The following is a 14011-nucleotide window of genomic DNA, read 5'->3' on the forward strand; positions in this document are numbered from 1 at the left end:
GAGACTCCTTGAGCTGTAAAGGGATTGTGTTTCCAAAATTAGTTTAGTGATCTTTATGCTCCACTGTTTAGTAATTGTGTATGAGAACAAAATGATGAGAGAAAATTGTCTTCTTAATAATAATCCTTGGAAAAGCAGGTAAAAAGGGATATGGAATCTTGAAAACTGTATTTTAAAATAGAGATATGATGTTATATGATTTGTAATAAATACTATGCTACTCAAAACAGCCTACAGTCCTTCATGTATTTATTAAAAATAATAATAATTTTTTAAAGCATTTTTTACTAATGGCAGCCAAAAAGAAAACTATTTTGAGCTGTCAAGCTCAATAACATTCTGTCCTTTTTGTTTCATGCCCAGTCAGTGCAGTGAGGCTTTAGTTCACATGTTTACAGATATGATTTAATGTTTTTGCATTTTTGAAATATGACACTTTCAGAGCATACAATATGTACTATACTAAGGAGATCTTAAAATAATATATTTACCATTATTGAATAAGTCTCTTCCTGAAAACGTAAATCTGTAGTATCCCAAAGACAGAAAAAACGTGTAGTGGGAGGTGAACTATATACCACTTGAATTGTTTGAACCCTAGCAAGCATGGACAGATATTTTCAGTATCGTCTCTGAAAAACTGACACAATTTGCTTCTGCTGGCTCTGTGACACCCGGAGGGCTGGGTTGCTTTAGTACTGTCTACAGATTTTGTGAAAATATGTATGTGGAAGCCAGTATGTTTATGAAAAGATGATGAATTTTTAGAAATAGCTTTTAAATAACATCCTTCACCTTGGCTCTAAAATCTTTTTTAATGGCATCAAGTTGTGAATAAATGGGGAAAACTCAGATATTTTTAAAGGCTTAAAAAAATATAAGTAAGAGATTTAGGGTGTGTTTTCATAGCTGTTTTGTGGTGGTGTTTTAGGCAAAAAAAAGGGGATTTTTTTTTTTCTTTTATTGTTTGTTTGGGGTTTTTTGTTTGTTTGGGGTTTTGTTTGTTTAAAATACACTAAGACGATTTTGTGATTGTCTTGGTAAGTCCTGAAATTTGACTGCAATCAGCAGAGAGAGGCAATTCTCTTTCTCTGGCCTTTGAGCTTTTCCAGTCCTAGGTCCCCATTGTATTCATATTAGAAATTGTGGGGCTTGTTTATCTGAATGAAACCTTTCTTTTTTTCTGGCTAGTTTCACAACATATCCTAGTGCCAACACAAGACAGAAACAGTCTGAGTGTAATAAAAGGAACTTGTGCCTTTCAGGCCAGGTCACAGCATGATAAGTGTAAAAGAATGATGAAATTCTTCATTTAGAAAGACCCACTGAGGAGCATAGGGTGCCTTGGCAGGTAGTTACATGTTCCTTCATCTCAGTAGCACTGCAAAGAAGAGGAGCATTTGTTCCCATCTTAATGAAGACTCACCTGGAGTATATGCTCAGTGTTATGGCAATCCTATCATTATGGACTTCATTTTAATAACAATAAACTGTTAAATCACTGTAGTTCTTCCAGCACATAGATGTGTAAATGTTTCATTATCTAGCTCTTCATAAAATGGTTCTATTTAATCAAAACACTTTATTGGCATGCAATGATGATTTATTTACGTAGTAGTCGAAGAAGAGAAAACAGAAAAGATTGTTTCCAAAATAATCGTGCATCTGTTACACTGTAGTTTCTAAAATTGCCATGTAAATAATAAATTACTTCTAGTATTTGAATGCTTAAATAGTTAAAAATACCTTTGAGTAGTGAAGTGGGAGAGTATTTATTTCCTGTGTTTAAGTAACTGGTTAAAACATGTTCATGAAACAATTGATTCACAGTCATGTAGTAACTATTGAATATTGTCCAAAAAGTTTAATAGAAAGTAATAAAAAACATTTGTTGTTCACTTCAACTAACATATATATATATATATAAAGTGTGAACTTATACACAGAATTTGATGACAATTTCCAAACAACTGCTTAGATTATTCTGATTTGCTTCAGTTGGATGTTCTTGGAGGTTATTTCTTGTTTGCTATAAAATAGTGATACTCTTCAATAGGTTTCTATTTGTAAGAGATTGCCTGTTCCCTACTGTATTAAAAGGAACTTTCGTCAAGCATACTGTAAAGTTATACTTGAAAGGTAATTTCACATAGAAAGCTACATTGCCTATACTGTTCTGTGGTTGCTTTTTGTTCCAAAAGGAGTATTTGAAAGAGCAGCTGTCTTGTGAGAATTCTTCTGAAGATGGTGTTACGTCCAGTCAATGCCTGCCTTTGATGCTGAAGGGCAGAGAAGAGCAACCTGTCTTCAACCCTTTCCAGGTGTACAGACAATCTTGTGCAAAAATATTCAATCAGGTTTGTGAAAATCTGAAACCTTGGTTATAGCATAATTTTTACTTGTCAGTCTTATGATTATGATAATGACAGATACTGAATTTGTGAAAATGGAATTAATTACATGTGGTGAAGTGCAAAGGAATATTATTGCTTGGGAATCTAATGAGGGTACCCTCTACAATAGCGTGATCTTCAAAAAGCCATTATTGTTCTTTTCTTTTATCAGAATTATTGCATGAAGGAGCAATTTGCGTTTACTTATACCTTCTGCGTCCAGTATAGTGAAGGAAAGCCCATAAGTAGCAATGACATTTTATTACATGTGTGCAATGGTACACAGGGTTAGTCTTCGTCCTTTGAAAAGTCATGGCAAAACTCCACATGCACATTTAGAATTTTCCTGATGAGTCTCTCACAGGATTGTCAGTTAAGTAAAGGATGTTTTAGAAATACGAAGATTTTACAAAACAGTAAAACACAAAAACATGAAAGCATCAATTTCTCAATTTTTTCTTAAAACATGGTTGTAATGTAAAGAATTATAATTTCTTTGTAGAATTTAGTTTCCTGACAATGTAACAGAAAAGAGATCTGTTTGCCTAAATCTCTGCTGGAGTACCTCATGACCAATTCATTACACAAAATGGTATATAGTTTCTGGTAGCACTTAAAAAATCTTATACTGTTAATTCTCATATGTTCCTAATACATCATCTGCCATTTTGATTCTGGCCCTCAATTCAAATATTTGAAAAGAGATGATATTACAGTGGAGTGAAATTCACTTTACAGATCTGTGGTAGAAAGGCATGCTTTTTTCAGCACAGGTATGCTTATACATGGTGTAATCTTTCCCAATTTTGACTATTTTGGACTATTTCACCAGTTATATTGTGGTAAAATATACTTTTTTCTCTTACTTGTTTAATGAATGCTTAATTGTTGTCATGTTCCAATAAAAGTGTTAATATCCTGAAAAAGAAGATGAATACTAATTCCACAAGGCTTCTCACTCCAGAGAAACATGCTTTATAGACTCATAGAATCAATAGAATCGCACAAAGGCTTGAGCTGGAAGGGACCAGAATGAAACGCAGAATGGGTAAGGTTGGAAGGGACCACGGTGGGTCTTCTGGTCCCACCTCCCTGCTCAAGCAGGGTCATCCTAGAGCACATTGCACAGGATTGCATCCAGACAGTTCTTGAATATCTCCATTGAGGGAGAGTCTACAACCTCTCTGGGCAATATGCTCCAGTGTGTGGTTACTCACACAGTAAAGAATTTCTTCCTCATATGCAACGTAGAAAGCCAACTGTATCCTGGGCTGCATCAAAAGAAGTGTGGCCAGCAGGTCAATGGAGGTAATTCTGCCCCTCTACTCTCCTCTAGTGAGATCCCACCTGAAGTGTTGCATCCAGCTCTGGAGTCCTCAGCATAGTAAGGACACTGACCTTGGAGCGAATCCAGAGGAGGACCTCCAAAATTGTTAGAGGGATGGAACACCTCTCCTACAAAGAAAGGCTGAGAGAATTGGAATAGAGAAGGCTTCAGGATGACCTAATTGCAACCTTCCAGTATCTGAAGGGAGCCTACAAGAAGGCTGATGATGAAGAGAGACTTTTTACAAGGGCACGTAGTGACAGGAGAAGGTGGAATGGCTTCAAACTGAAAGAGAGTTAGGAGGATGTTAGGAGGAAATTCTTAACTGTCAGGGTGATGAGACACTGGAACAGGTTGCTCAGAGAGGTTGTGGATGTCCCATCCTGGAAGTGTTCAGGGCCATGCTGAATGGAGCCTGGTCCAGTGAAAGGTATCCCTGTCTATGGTAGGGGACTGTAGCAAGATGATCTTTAGGTCCCTTCCAGCCCCAACCATTCTATGATTCTATTCTATAATTCTATCTCCCAAGCTTAATAATATTATTACATAGTTTAATTCTCTTTACCATAAAATTGTGGATTTATTTAGTGTTGTAGGAATGCCCATTTTTATAGCAGTGGTCAGTATAGCTGAGAATCTGATTTCCTGTGACGACTGTTACCAGTGCCTTCAGAAGATGCCAGAGTACAGGCAAGGAACAATTATTCTTCTCAAAGGATGTGTTTATTCTTAAATTCATTTGTTACTGGTTGGCAACTGCCATGAAGCTCAGGAGTTTATAATCCATGATTACTTTTTATCTTCTTTGTCTTTTGTAAGTAGATATGTTTTTAATACATCAGTCTACATTATATCCTTTTATAAATTCTAGAGCAGAACAAGCCACTAGTTTCACAACATATTTTGTCAATTAATTAATTATGTATTGCTTTTTAAAACTTTTCTCTTAGAAGGGCCAATTGGAATAGACATGGCAATACTGCCTAGTGCTTCAGCTCTAAACAGGGAATGTATGTTACACTATGTATACGGCCTATCATAATATGTAAAATGTATTGCATAAAATATATTACATAACTATATAGAAGCATGTCTATACTGTGCAGTGTAGATATACTCTCAGCTTCCTCAATAAATGGTTTCTTAAAATAATTCAAAAGCTTTCCAAAAATTGTTACTAAACATTCTATGTATTGTTTGTTAGTATATGTCAAAATCACTGTAAAGCAGGGTGGTTGACTTTTTTGGATGAGGAATACATTTAGTGGAGGTAACTCAGTGTAGAGCTGCAGTGGGAGCTGCAGATTGAGATCTGGGTAAGGGATATGGTGGGAGCCCGAGTCAAGAGGTCATGAACTGGCCCAGTATCTTTGCATAACAAAGGGCATGGGAACCTGTGGCACCAGCCAGGTGACTGGACACCCAGAGACAGCAAGAGCCATTCCATTTGGCTGGAATACACTGGGCTATCCAGCACTTAGACTGTGAAAGTATAAAATCCTGTGTAGTCCTTTATTCAGAGTCCCTCCTTGGAGGAACCCAGCTCAACCTGTTACTTTGGTTTTGCACTGTGATAAAATTATTTTGAGGAGCCAGATGTCTGAGACAGCTATGGAAAACTTTGACTGTGTGAGCGTGGGGTGTGTGGGAGGTCAAGTGGGGAACCCATTGACTCACTGAATTTGCCTACTGCAAAGTGATCTTGGTCCCAGCTGTCAAAGTCTCTGGTGGTGGTAGAGTAACTGCCAGAGTGGCCCTGAATGGTCATAAAGGAAAGTTTCCTTAACTTTCTTCTAAAGTTTTGTGAAATTGTCCCAATTGTGTCAAATTTAGCAAGGTATTTATCATAGTTCCTATGAATTTTACTGCTCCTGAAACAAGGACCACTGAACCACTATTTTGAGATCAACTCTAGCATTTTTGTTAATAATAAGTAAATTTCTTACCTTCCAAAACTCTAGTTCAGTAGCAGATTCTATGAAATGAGTAATTTCTGTTAACAGTTTAACCACTTCATTCTTACATTTCTGTAGAAATCTTGAATAACCACCATCTGGCTCTAGTAACTTGTTGCTCTTGGTTTTATTTATTTGTCCTGACACCTTAATCTCTGTCAGTGCTGCTGCTCCTCTATTGTCTGATAAGTTAGGATATGCAACTCCTCAACAGTATCAACAAATGCTACAAAGAAATTATTTTTCTTTCTTGAAGTGACTTTTTAAAAAACTATCCTTTATTTTTTCCACAAAACTGATATCTGGTTTACTTATAAATTTTTGTCGTCGTTTCCATGATCGTTTCTACAGGGTGTACTCCTTTTATCCCTCTTGATTTCAGATGTATTTCCCCCATGTTTATTTGTCTGTGTTTAATTCAGTGTAGAGTGTAGAACAGTGTCCTGTTTTCTCCTGTCTTCTTCTTCTTGTACTGTTCTCTTAGTGGACTCTTTTACCCTTATTTCTTGTTTATCAGATGTTCACCATTTCGTCTTCATTCACTTTCCACTTTCACACTCTCTTGTTCTTTCTTTAGGTACCCTTGTTTTCTGTTTGTGCTTTGTATTTCACCTTTGTTTTTCTACTTTACTTTAAAGTGCGTGTCAAAGATGAGAGTTAGGAAGTAAAGTAATGAGAAGGAAAGTAATAAATGGAAGGAATAGGGAGGATTGCCCTGATTCTGCTCTCCCGGAAGATCCAAGTGCTCTCTGTAAGAAGGCAAAGATGCACTTCAAGTTGTACTTTACCGTTATTTAGGTTTATTTTCACTTTTTTGAAAAATTGTCGTGAAGAGATGAAACTCACTAACACTACCTTTTAAGTGTTAGTGAGCCAGACATTACTTTATTCTGGCCAGAGATATGTAGCAAATCATTCCAGCTACATATCTGCCCTTTCAAGACTTTTCACGCATTTATACATTTTAGGAAACAAAGAAATTACGTTCCTTGGTTCTAAGTTACACAATTCTCTTCACTTAATTAGTATTCTATCCTTTATTGGCTAATTTGGCCTGCATTCTTTGGTCCTCTTACCATTCTTCCTTAGACAGAGAGTCTCCAACTTTCAGGCTGTAATGTCTTTTGTTAATCTCCTCTGTATCTTCTGGTTACTCTGACATGTCTTTGAAGGACCATAAATTTAATATCCCGGATGTCCAGTCCTCAGTTCCCTTCAGCTTTGTTTATTGGAGCTTATCAGAGCTAGTCCAGAGAAACTCAAATCTCTGCTGATTTCAAGACCAAACCATCAAGAGTCCATAAAAAGAAACGTAGCCTCTTGCTACCGTTAATTGCAGTTTAGGAATATCATTTGCAACATCACGACAGTAATTTTTTAATTATTTCTTCCCAAGAATGTTGAATTCTAGTCACTACTTAACTATTGCTGACAGTGAAAAGTAATATTATTCAACAGGACTTCCTGTTTTGTAAACAAAAGAATGTTATGTGTGGCCTTTAGGCTGCCCACTATTATTGTAGATTGCTTTTATTATTAAATAAACAATATGGAGTTATATTTGTTCATATTATGTAGGTGTACTGCTGTTTATAAGAACCATCTGGTGACTGGAGTGCCTTACAAAACAATAAGCAACTAAACCTTCACTATAATTTTGATACAGGTTACATCTTGAATTCCAGCTATACTGAGTTTTCCATGACAAACTCTTCGCTGACAGCAGAAAATGCAAGAGTTGTGAATTATTTTGCTTTTCGGACAAAGAGTCAGCTCTCAGACAAAGTGGTTGGGCATAATTCCATTAATAGTTGAAAGAATAACAGATCAAAAAAAAAAGATTTATCTTTTTATAAATAATGTCTACATCCCTAAATGATTTATACACTAATGCTGTCTTACTGAAATAAAAACCTTCTTCTGTGGACATGATTGATGTTATCTTTCTAAGTCCTTGTTCTAGACACCCCCTCCTTCTTGGTTAGTATATCACAGCTGGAGCTTTAATGTACTGATCACATTAATGCTGATTAATAACTAACTAGCTTCTTTCTATGTATCAACAGTCAACCAGTGCTGAATGGAACCGGGATTGGTCAAACTTGCTGCCAGGTTACTTGAGATTGAATCAGATGACCTTCAGGGTGCTGCTGGCACACAGGTAATGGGATTTTGGCAAATAATCATGCATTCCTGTTATGTTTTTGACTTTATAGCAGTCAATACACAGGGATTTTACTGGTGAAATTTGTAAAATATATTTTGCACTTCTTTTGAAATATGCAATATTAAAATGTAGCTACTTTTTTCTAGTGTATTTAATCTGTACTCAGATGGTTTTTGATTCCTATTTTCAGGAATCTAATACGTTCTTCCTGTCTGAGACAGAAGATATGAGTATGTGTTGATATTAAATAATGCTGAAAAGAAGTTAGTAACTTTTGCAAATCTGTTCTGCTCAGGGACATTTCAGCACAAAATTTAGGGGATGTTTACTCAAGTTGCAAGTTATCTTAAATTCATTTGGGGGCATGACAAATGTAGCTAGAAATAGAAAGTGTTTCCTTAATAGTTTTTAATTAATGAAAATTATTTTAATATTTTATCACTTTTTAAACCTCTTTTTAGGCAGATATATTTATTGCAGAATTGCTACTTGTTAAATTCAGAAACAGCAACTTATTAAATTCAGAAAATTTTAGGGGGAAAAACTGGGTTTTCTTCTAAAACATTTCCCACTTACAAAAACTAGAGAACTTTCATGTTGCAAACTAGACATTCCCTTCTTAATTCTGAATCCTCCTGATGATACCTAACATGGTCCTATCATCTTTTAAAATGGTTTCTCTACCTAGAAACTAGAGTGACAATTTCAAAAGTGTGTCAATTTGAATGTCAAAAATGTTTTAGTTTTTTTATATAATTTTTCAATTTATCAGCAGCAGTTAGGCTTAAACATTTACTTTTTCCTTCATTTCATATATAAAAGATTTGTACCATCTATTTCTAATCTTCTTTCTTAATTTTGTTAAGTTTAATTTTTTTCCCCACACAAATTGTTCTTTCTAAAACTTTAGTGCAATTGCACAAAAAAATCATGCTGGCAGAAATTTGCTATTCAGTTCTCCTCTCAGTGTCCTCTGTTACCCACTACCAGGCAGAATGTGAGACTTCACAGACTTTTTGATCTGTACCCAGTAGTCTCATTTTTATGTTAAATGGCAGAGACAATTCAGTACTAATTTTTTTTCTTTGATGATTCTCCTCCTGATTGCTGTTTCTTCATTAAAAGTGACATTGTCATAAAAAACCCTAGAATCAGACTGGTTCTTGAACTTCTCTTCATGTTGATGTCATCTGTATGAGCCAAATGGAGCAGAGGATTGCCGTGATTTGTGGAGGGCACATTATATATGAACATTTCATCTGCTCTGTTCTCTTGAAACATATTTTCTTTTTCTTTTGGTTTCTTTATAGGGTTTAGAAAGAAGTCATGTATATGCCTTCTCTGTCCTTCTCTGTATTTCACGCTTTTGTCATATCATCTACTGTTGCTTTTTTTTTTTTATTTAATAAGTGCCCTAATTGTTGTCATCCTTTCTAATTCAAAAATGTCTCCATTCATTGCCCTTCTGCATGATATGGAAATTCTCATCTAGAAGTGACATTATGCAAGCCATTAATGATTAGCTCATGGATTTATTATTTTAACCACTCTACTTTACAGATGAACAGATTGTTTAAACCCATTGTGATCATTAAGTAGAATCGCTGATCCAGTATCTGCCATAGTGACCAGTATCTCCAACACAGCTTGTCTTAATGTGACCCAATTTTTAGCAGAGTTAATGTATGTCTGCACGTATTTTCCTGCTGACTAGGACAATTCTAGCTGATCTTGTGACTACTCAAGGAAGCTTTTGCGGTGAGACTCAGGTGACCACTATCTTTAGGTGATGCTCTATGATCCTTCCTAGAACTGCATAAATTTCACCCATGTTGTGCTCAGGAGTTAAGGTTCAAACTGAATGAGTGTGTGATTATTTTGACCTCCCACTTATGATGGACCCATTTTGTTTCTACTATTTGCCTCCTGAGATGAATTAAACAAAACCAAGGGCAGTTCTTGAACTGTGTCAGAACCATAAGTTTGTAAAGTGAAGTGCCGTAATATTTTAATTACTCCTTCTTTGTCATATGCTAAAAGTTTCCTTTCTTTGGCACATGCTAAAGCTTTCCCTGATTAGTTACTTCTGTGCAGGCAAAAATATTTTTATCAGTTCACAGTGATACTGGAGAGATATATTTCCTTTTCATATTAAAGAGAAAATACTGTCAGTTGCATATGAAATAAAATAAATACGGTCTACTCTGGCATTAAAAAAATAAAAATGCTTAGGGGGCTAAGTTACAGGGGAAATGCTCCCCTAACCTAGTTAATGACTGAGTTAGGTGAGAGGGGGTTATGAGATCATTGTCCCAGAGCAGCAAGTTAATTGGTTGGTGGTTAGGGAAAAGTAAAAGGTTTTTAGGACTGGTTAAAAAGGGAATAAAGTGTTGTCTACTACTCATTACTGGCTCCACACTACTGTGTGAATCTAATCCACACATTCCTATAATCCTTGAAATAAAGTGTTCAGGTAAATTTTTGAGATTAAAGATTTGAATGGTTAATGATATTATTTTATTTCAAGGCTATAAAATATAGAACACTATTAGAAGCAGTAAAGAGTAACATAGAAAACTTAATGCTCATCCGTATTCACAATTAAGACCTTTAGAATATGTAAGAAACTTTTCCTTACAGGAAGAAAAGGGAAATATAAGGGATTCCTTTCCTTTTCTGATTTTTTTTTTTACAAACATAAATATGTCATTTGAACTGCAAGAATAAAAATTAAAACATACTTTTCAATTATACTTGAAATAATATCTTTTAATATTAAGTCTATTGATATTCAACTAACTTATGAACTTGTTTTCCCCAAATTTTAGAAAATAACCTGGATACTTAGACAGACAAATGCTGCTTTGTTGGATCTTGGAACTCACCTATACATTCTGAGACATTTCAATACCAAATGGGAGTTCTTTAGCTCTAATACATGTATTAAAGTGAGAAGAGCAATTATTATTTAATTCACCTGTATCTCAACTTTTAATTATTGATCTGCTCATAAAGTAAAAATTGTTATTGTCTGGCTAAATCAGCATGTTGAAACTGTTTCTGCAACTCTTAGTTAGAGATCTCTTCTTTTTAACTGTCTGGCTACTGTCTCTCTGCCTATTATTATGTTAGTGACTGTGGTGAGTTGTTCCTGGCCAAGGTCTGTATAGCTGGTGGCTTGCTCTGCCTTTAGTGTGGATGGGGAGAGAACTGGAAGAGCAACGTGAGAAAACTCCTAGGTTCAGCTAAAGACACTTTAATAAAGTGGAACAACATATGTAAGCAAAGCAAAACACGGAATTCATTCATTCAGTGCTTCCCATGCACAGACAGGTGTCCAGCCACTTCCTGGAAAGCCAGGCACCACACACTTAATGGTTACAGGGCTAGGGAAATGCCATAGCCCCAAACATCCCCCATTCCTCCTCCTTTCCCCAGCTTTTATTGCTGAGCACATTTGTATGGCATGGAATATCCCCTTGGTCATTTTGGATCAACTGTGGCCCCTCCTGCACACATCCAGCCCATAAGCTGGTAGGGAAAAGTGGGACAAAGAAATGGTCTTAGTACTGTGCAGCCATACTCAGCAACAAGCAAAATGCTGGTGTGTTGTCTACACTGAGCCACAAATCCAGAGCACAGTACCATACATTACCCTTCTTGTTTATGTACTCTCCTTTATACTCATATATGAGTTAAATTGTGATCATTTTTTTAAAAGAAGTATCTCAGCAACTTGTATATGATTATAAGATATTATTATTTTGCTGGGCTTTGAGATGTGACCTTCACCTTCCTTCTGCAGTTCTAGAGAACTTTCAGATGCACTGAATACTTTACTATAAAGAATAACTACATTCCACTGAACTATAATGATGAGAAAAACATTAGGCATTTTTGTAACATGTGAAACCATTATCCAATTTTGCAGTAATTTTCTGTTCTGAAGAGCAGTGGCTGCACTTAGGCAAGTTTCACAGAGCGCTGGTGCCAGTACAGGAAAATAAGTAGTGATTTGATTGGAATGATGTGGAACCTGCTACAGGAGAACTCTGAGGAAAATAGGGACAGAGAACTCATGACTGGCAAAGCCAACGACAGTCAGGTACAAGTTCTTCAGAACAGAAAATGTAACAACTTAATAACTGAGAAAGGAATGTGTTATTTTTACCATAAGTGCATCAAGTAAGAAACAGTACCAAGTTAGAAAAACTATAGAAATTAAAATTTGTTCAAGTGGATAAGAAATGCCATGAAAAATGTTTAGACTGAAAAGTAGGATATGATTTTCAACAAATATACCAGTGTAGCTCAAGAAGAGTTTTCCAGAAAGTGTTTACACAGTGAATTGACCTTAAAGAGTTTTAGGTTGAAATAGAGTCTAGTCAGGTTTCAGTCATGCGTTCCTTTGATAGATATTCTGAAATGCCCAGCAGCTTCTGAAAGCAAGTAGAAAACCTGGAGTTGTTTATATATTGGCTTTAGGAAATTATAAAAAATTAATAAGTTTATTTTCTACTGAAACTGGGTAAAATATGTAACTGTGCTTTCTAGTAAAATTTGCTGCAAAGTATACAAAAACTCTCACATCCCTTGGACTCCAGATTTTTTCTTAATATAGTCCAGACTGCAGTCTCTGATGAACTGGTGGGCTGTTTAAAAGTCAAATGGCTTTTTACGGAGGGAAAAACTATTGTTACAGAAAGATTTTGCTCTAAGATTAAGACAATCTTGTATCTAATGTCTCTGTTTTGAAATCCTTTTCATGGTATAGCATTTTGCAAATGTATTTGTTAATATAGTTGTGGCATTTGTCCCCTCGTTAGAACTAGGTGATAAAACTATATGTTTTACCATTGATTAAACTTAATAGAACTGAAATTAAGTAAAAAATTCTTGTTTTGAATTCTGAATGATTGCAGGGCAAAATTTGCATGGCTCTTGTATATTCTAGTGAATACACAGACACCATCTGTTGAGAGTGGTAGCCATATGGTGAACTATTTATAGGAAATGTTTATATTAATTGTATTGTTGATTATCTAGATATCCAGAAAATGCTCTTTTAAAATCCAGTGTATCAACACATGGAAAAATTTATTATGTGGTTTTGAAATTGAAAAGAGCGCCAGCAAACTGTGTGTGTTTGTTGTCTATGAAAGACTTTTTATACAACTTTACAAAAGCCTGAATCTGAGAAATGAGTGAAAAAACCCTCAGGGTATTAAATGGTAGGAAGTTCTCTAACAATTTTTTTTGGTAGAAGAAACAAATGGTGGAAGAGCAGTTCTTGACATGATGCCAAGAAGAGAGCTTATCTGCATGGCAGAGGATGTCAGTATTAGGTCTAGTGTACTTTTGGATGTGTTAGTTGTTCTTCTAAACTGCAGATGCTCCTAGACCTTTTGTATCCAAATTGCTGGATATTGGAAATTCATATTGTTGTTGCGACTACAAGTCAACTATTAATGATGGGTTGATGAAGAACTAGGATGCCATTAATACTACAGTAATCACCACCTGCTTGGTGAGATTATAATTGATCCCTTATAATGCATATGAGAACAGGCTTTCTAAAATGCATGGGGGACTATGAAAGGCAGTATCTCATTGTTCTTGTATGAAAAGAAGCAGGTGAAAGGTATTAATCCATTATTTCACATCTCTTGGTTGATCACAAAGTCAGGTATAGACCCTAGTACCAAAAAAAAGCCATTGAGATTTTGAGGAAAATCTGACTTCGACCTTTCTGGATAAGCAGCGATCCTTTTCTATAAACGAGTTGGTCAGTAACAAGGTATATGTCACATCTGTCACCATAAGGATTATCTTTTGTCTGCTTATCCTCTTCTGATGTAGCTAATGAAACTGTACTCTAACCTAAAAGAATCTGTCAGAAGTAGGCTTAGTTCCCTGCCTGGCACTTTTGAAGCATTGGTAGCAGAATGTAGATCGCTAAGTAAAAGGGATGAGTATTACATACTGTTTGACTGCCACTTGAGCCACTATTATGTATACAGTCATAGCATTTCACAAGTAAGTGAGGCTAAAGGTGAGGCTTCCCATATGCAGTACACTTGAGGCTTTTCTGATTGTTAGCAGTCTCTCTTTCCTGCAGACATGTTGATGAATCCTATGAATAAAACAATACTCTCCAATGACAATCTCC

General features: G+C 35.7%; 1 protein-coding gene across 4 annotated transcripts in view; it reads left to right on the forward strand.

Moving 5' to 3' along the window:
- Window positions 1-14011, forward strand: part of KIAA0825 (KIAA0825 ortholog) — a 246955-nt gene that overhangs the window by 135385 nt on the left and 97559 nt on the right. For 2 of the 4 annotated variants that reach the window (XM_050329299.1, XM_050329297.1), the window contains exons 18-19: window positions 2202-2357; window positions 7742-7836. In XM_050329299.1, the coding sequence (XP_050185256.1) occupies window positions 2202-2357; window positions 7742-7836 (251 nt within the window). The remainder of the gene's footprint in view (window positions 1-2201; window positions 2358-7741; window positions 7837-14011) is intronic. The other 2 variants (XM_050329298.1, XM_050329300.1) reach the window with 2 other exon arrangements.

Source organism: Myiozetetes cayanensis, unplaced genomic scaffold, assembly GCF_022539395.1.
Source record: "Myiozetetes cayanensis isolate MyiCay16 unplaced genomic scaffold, myiCay2020 scf4, whole genome shotgun sequence".
Classification (NCBI taxonomy): domain Eukaryota; kingdom Metazoa; phylum Chordata; class Aves; order Passeriformes; family Tyrannidae; genus Myiozetetes; species Myiozetetes cayanensis.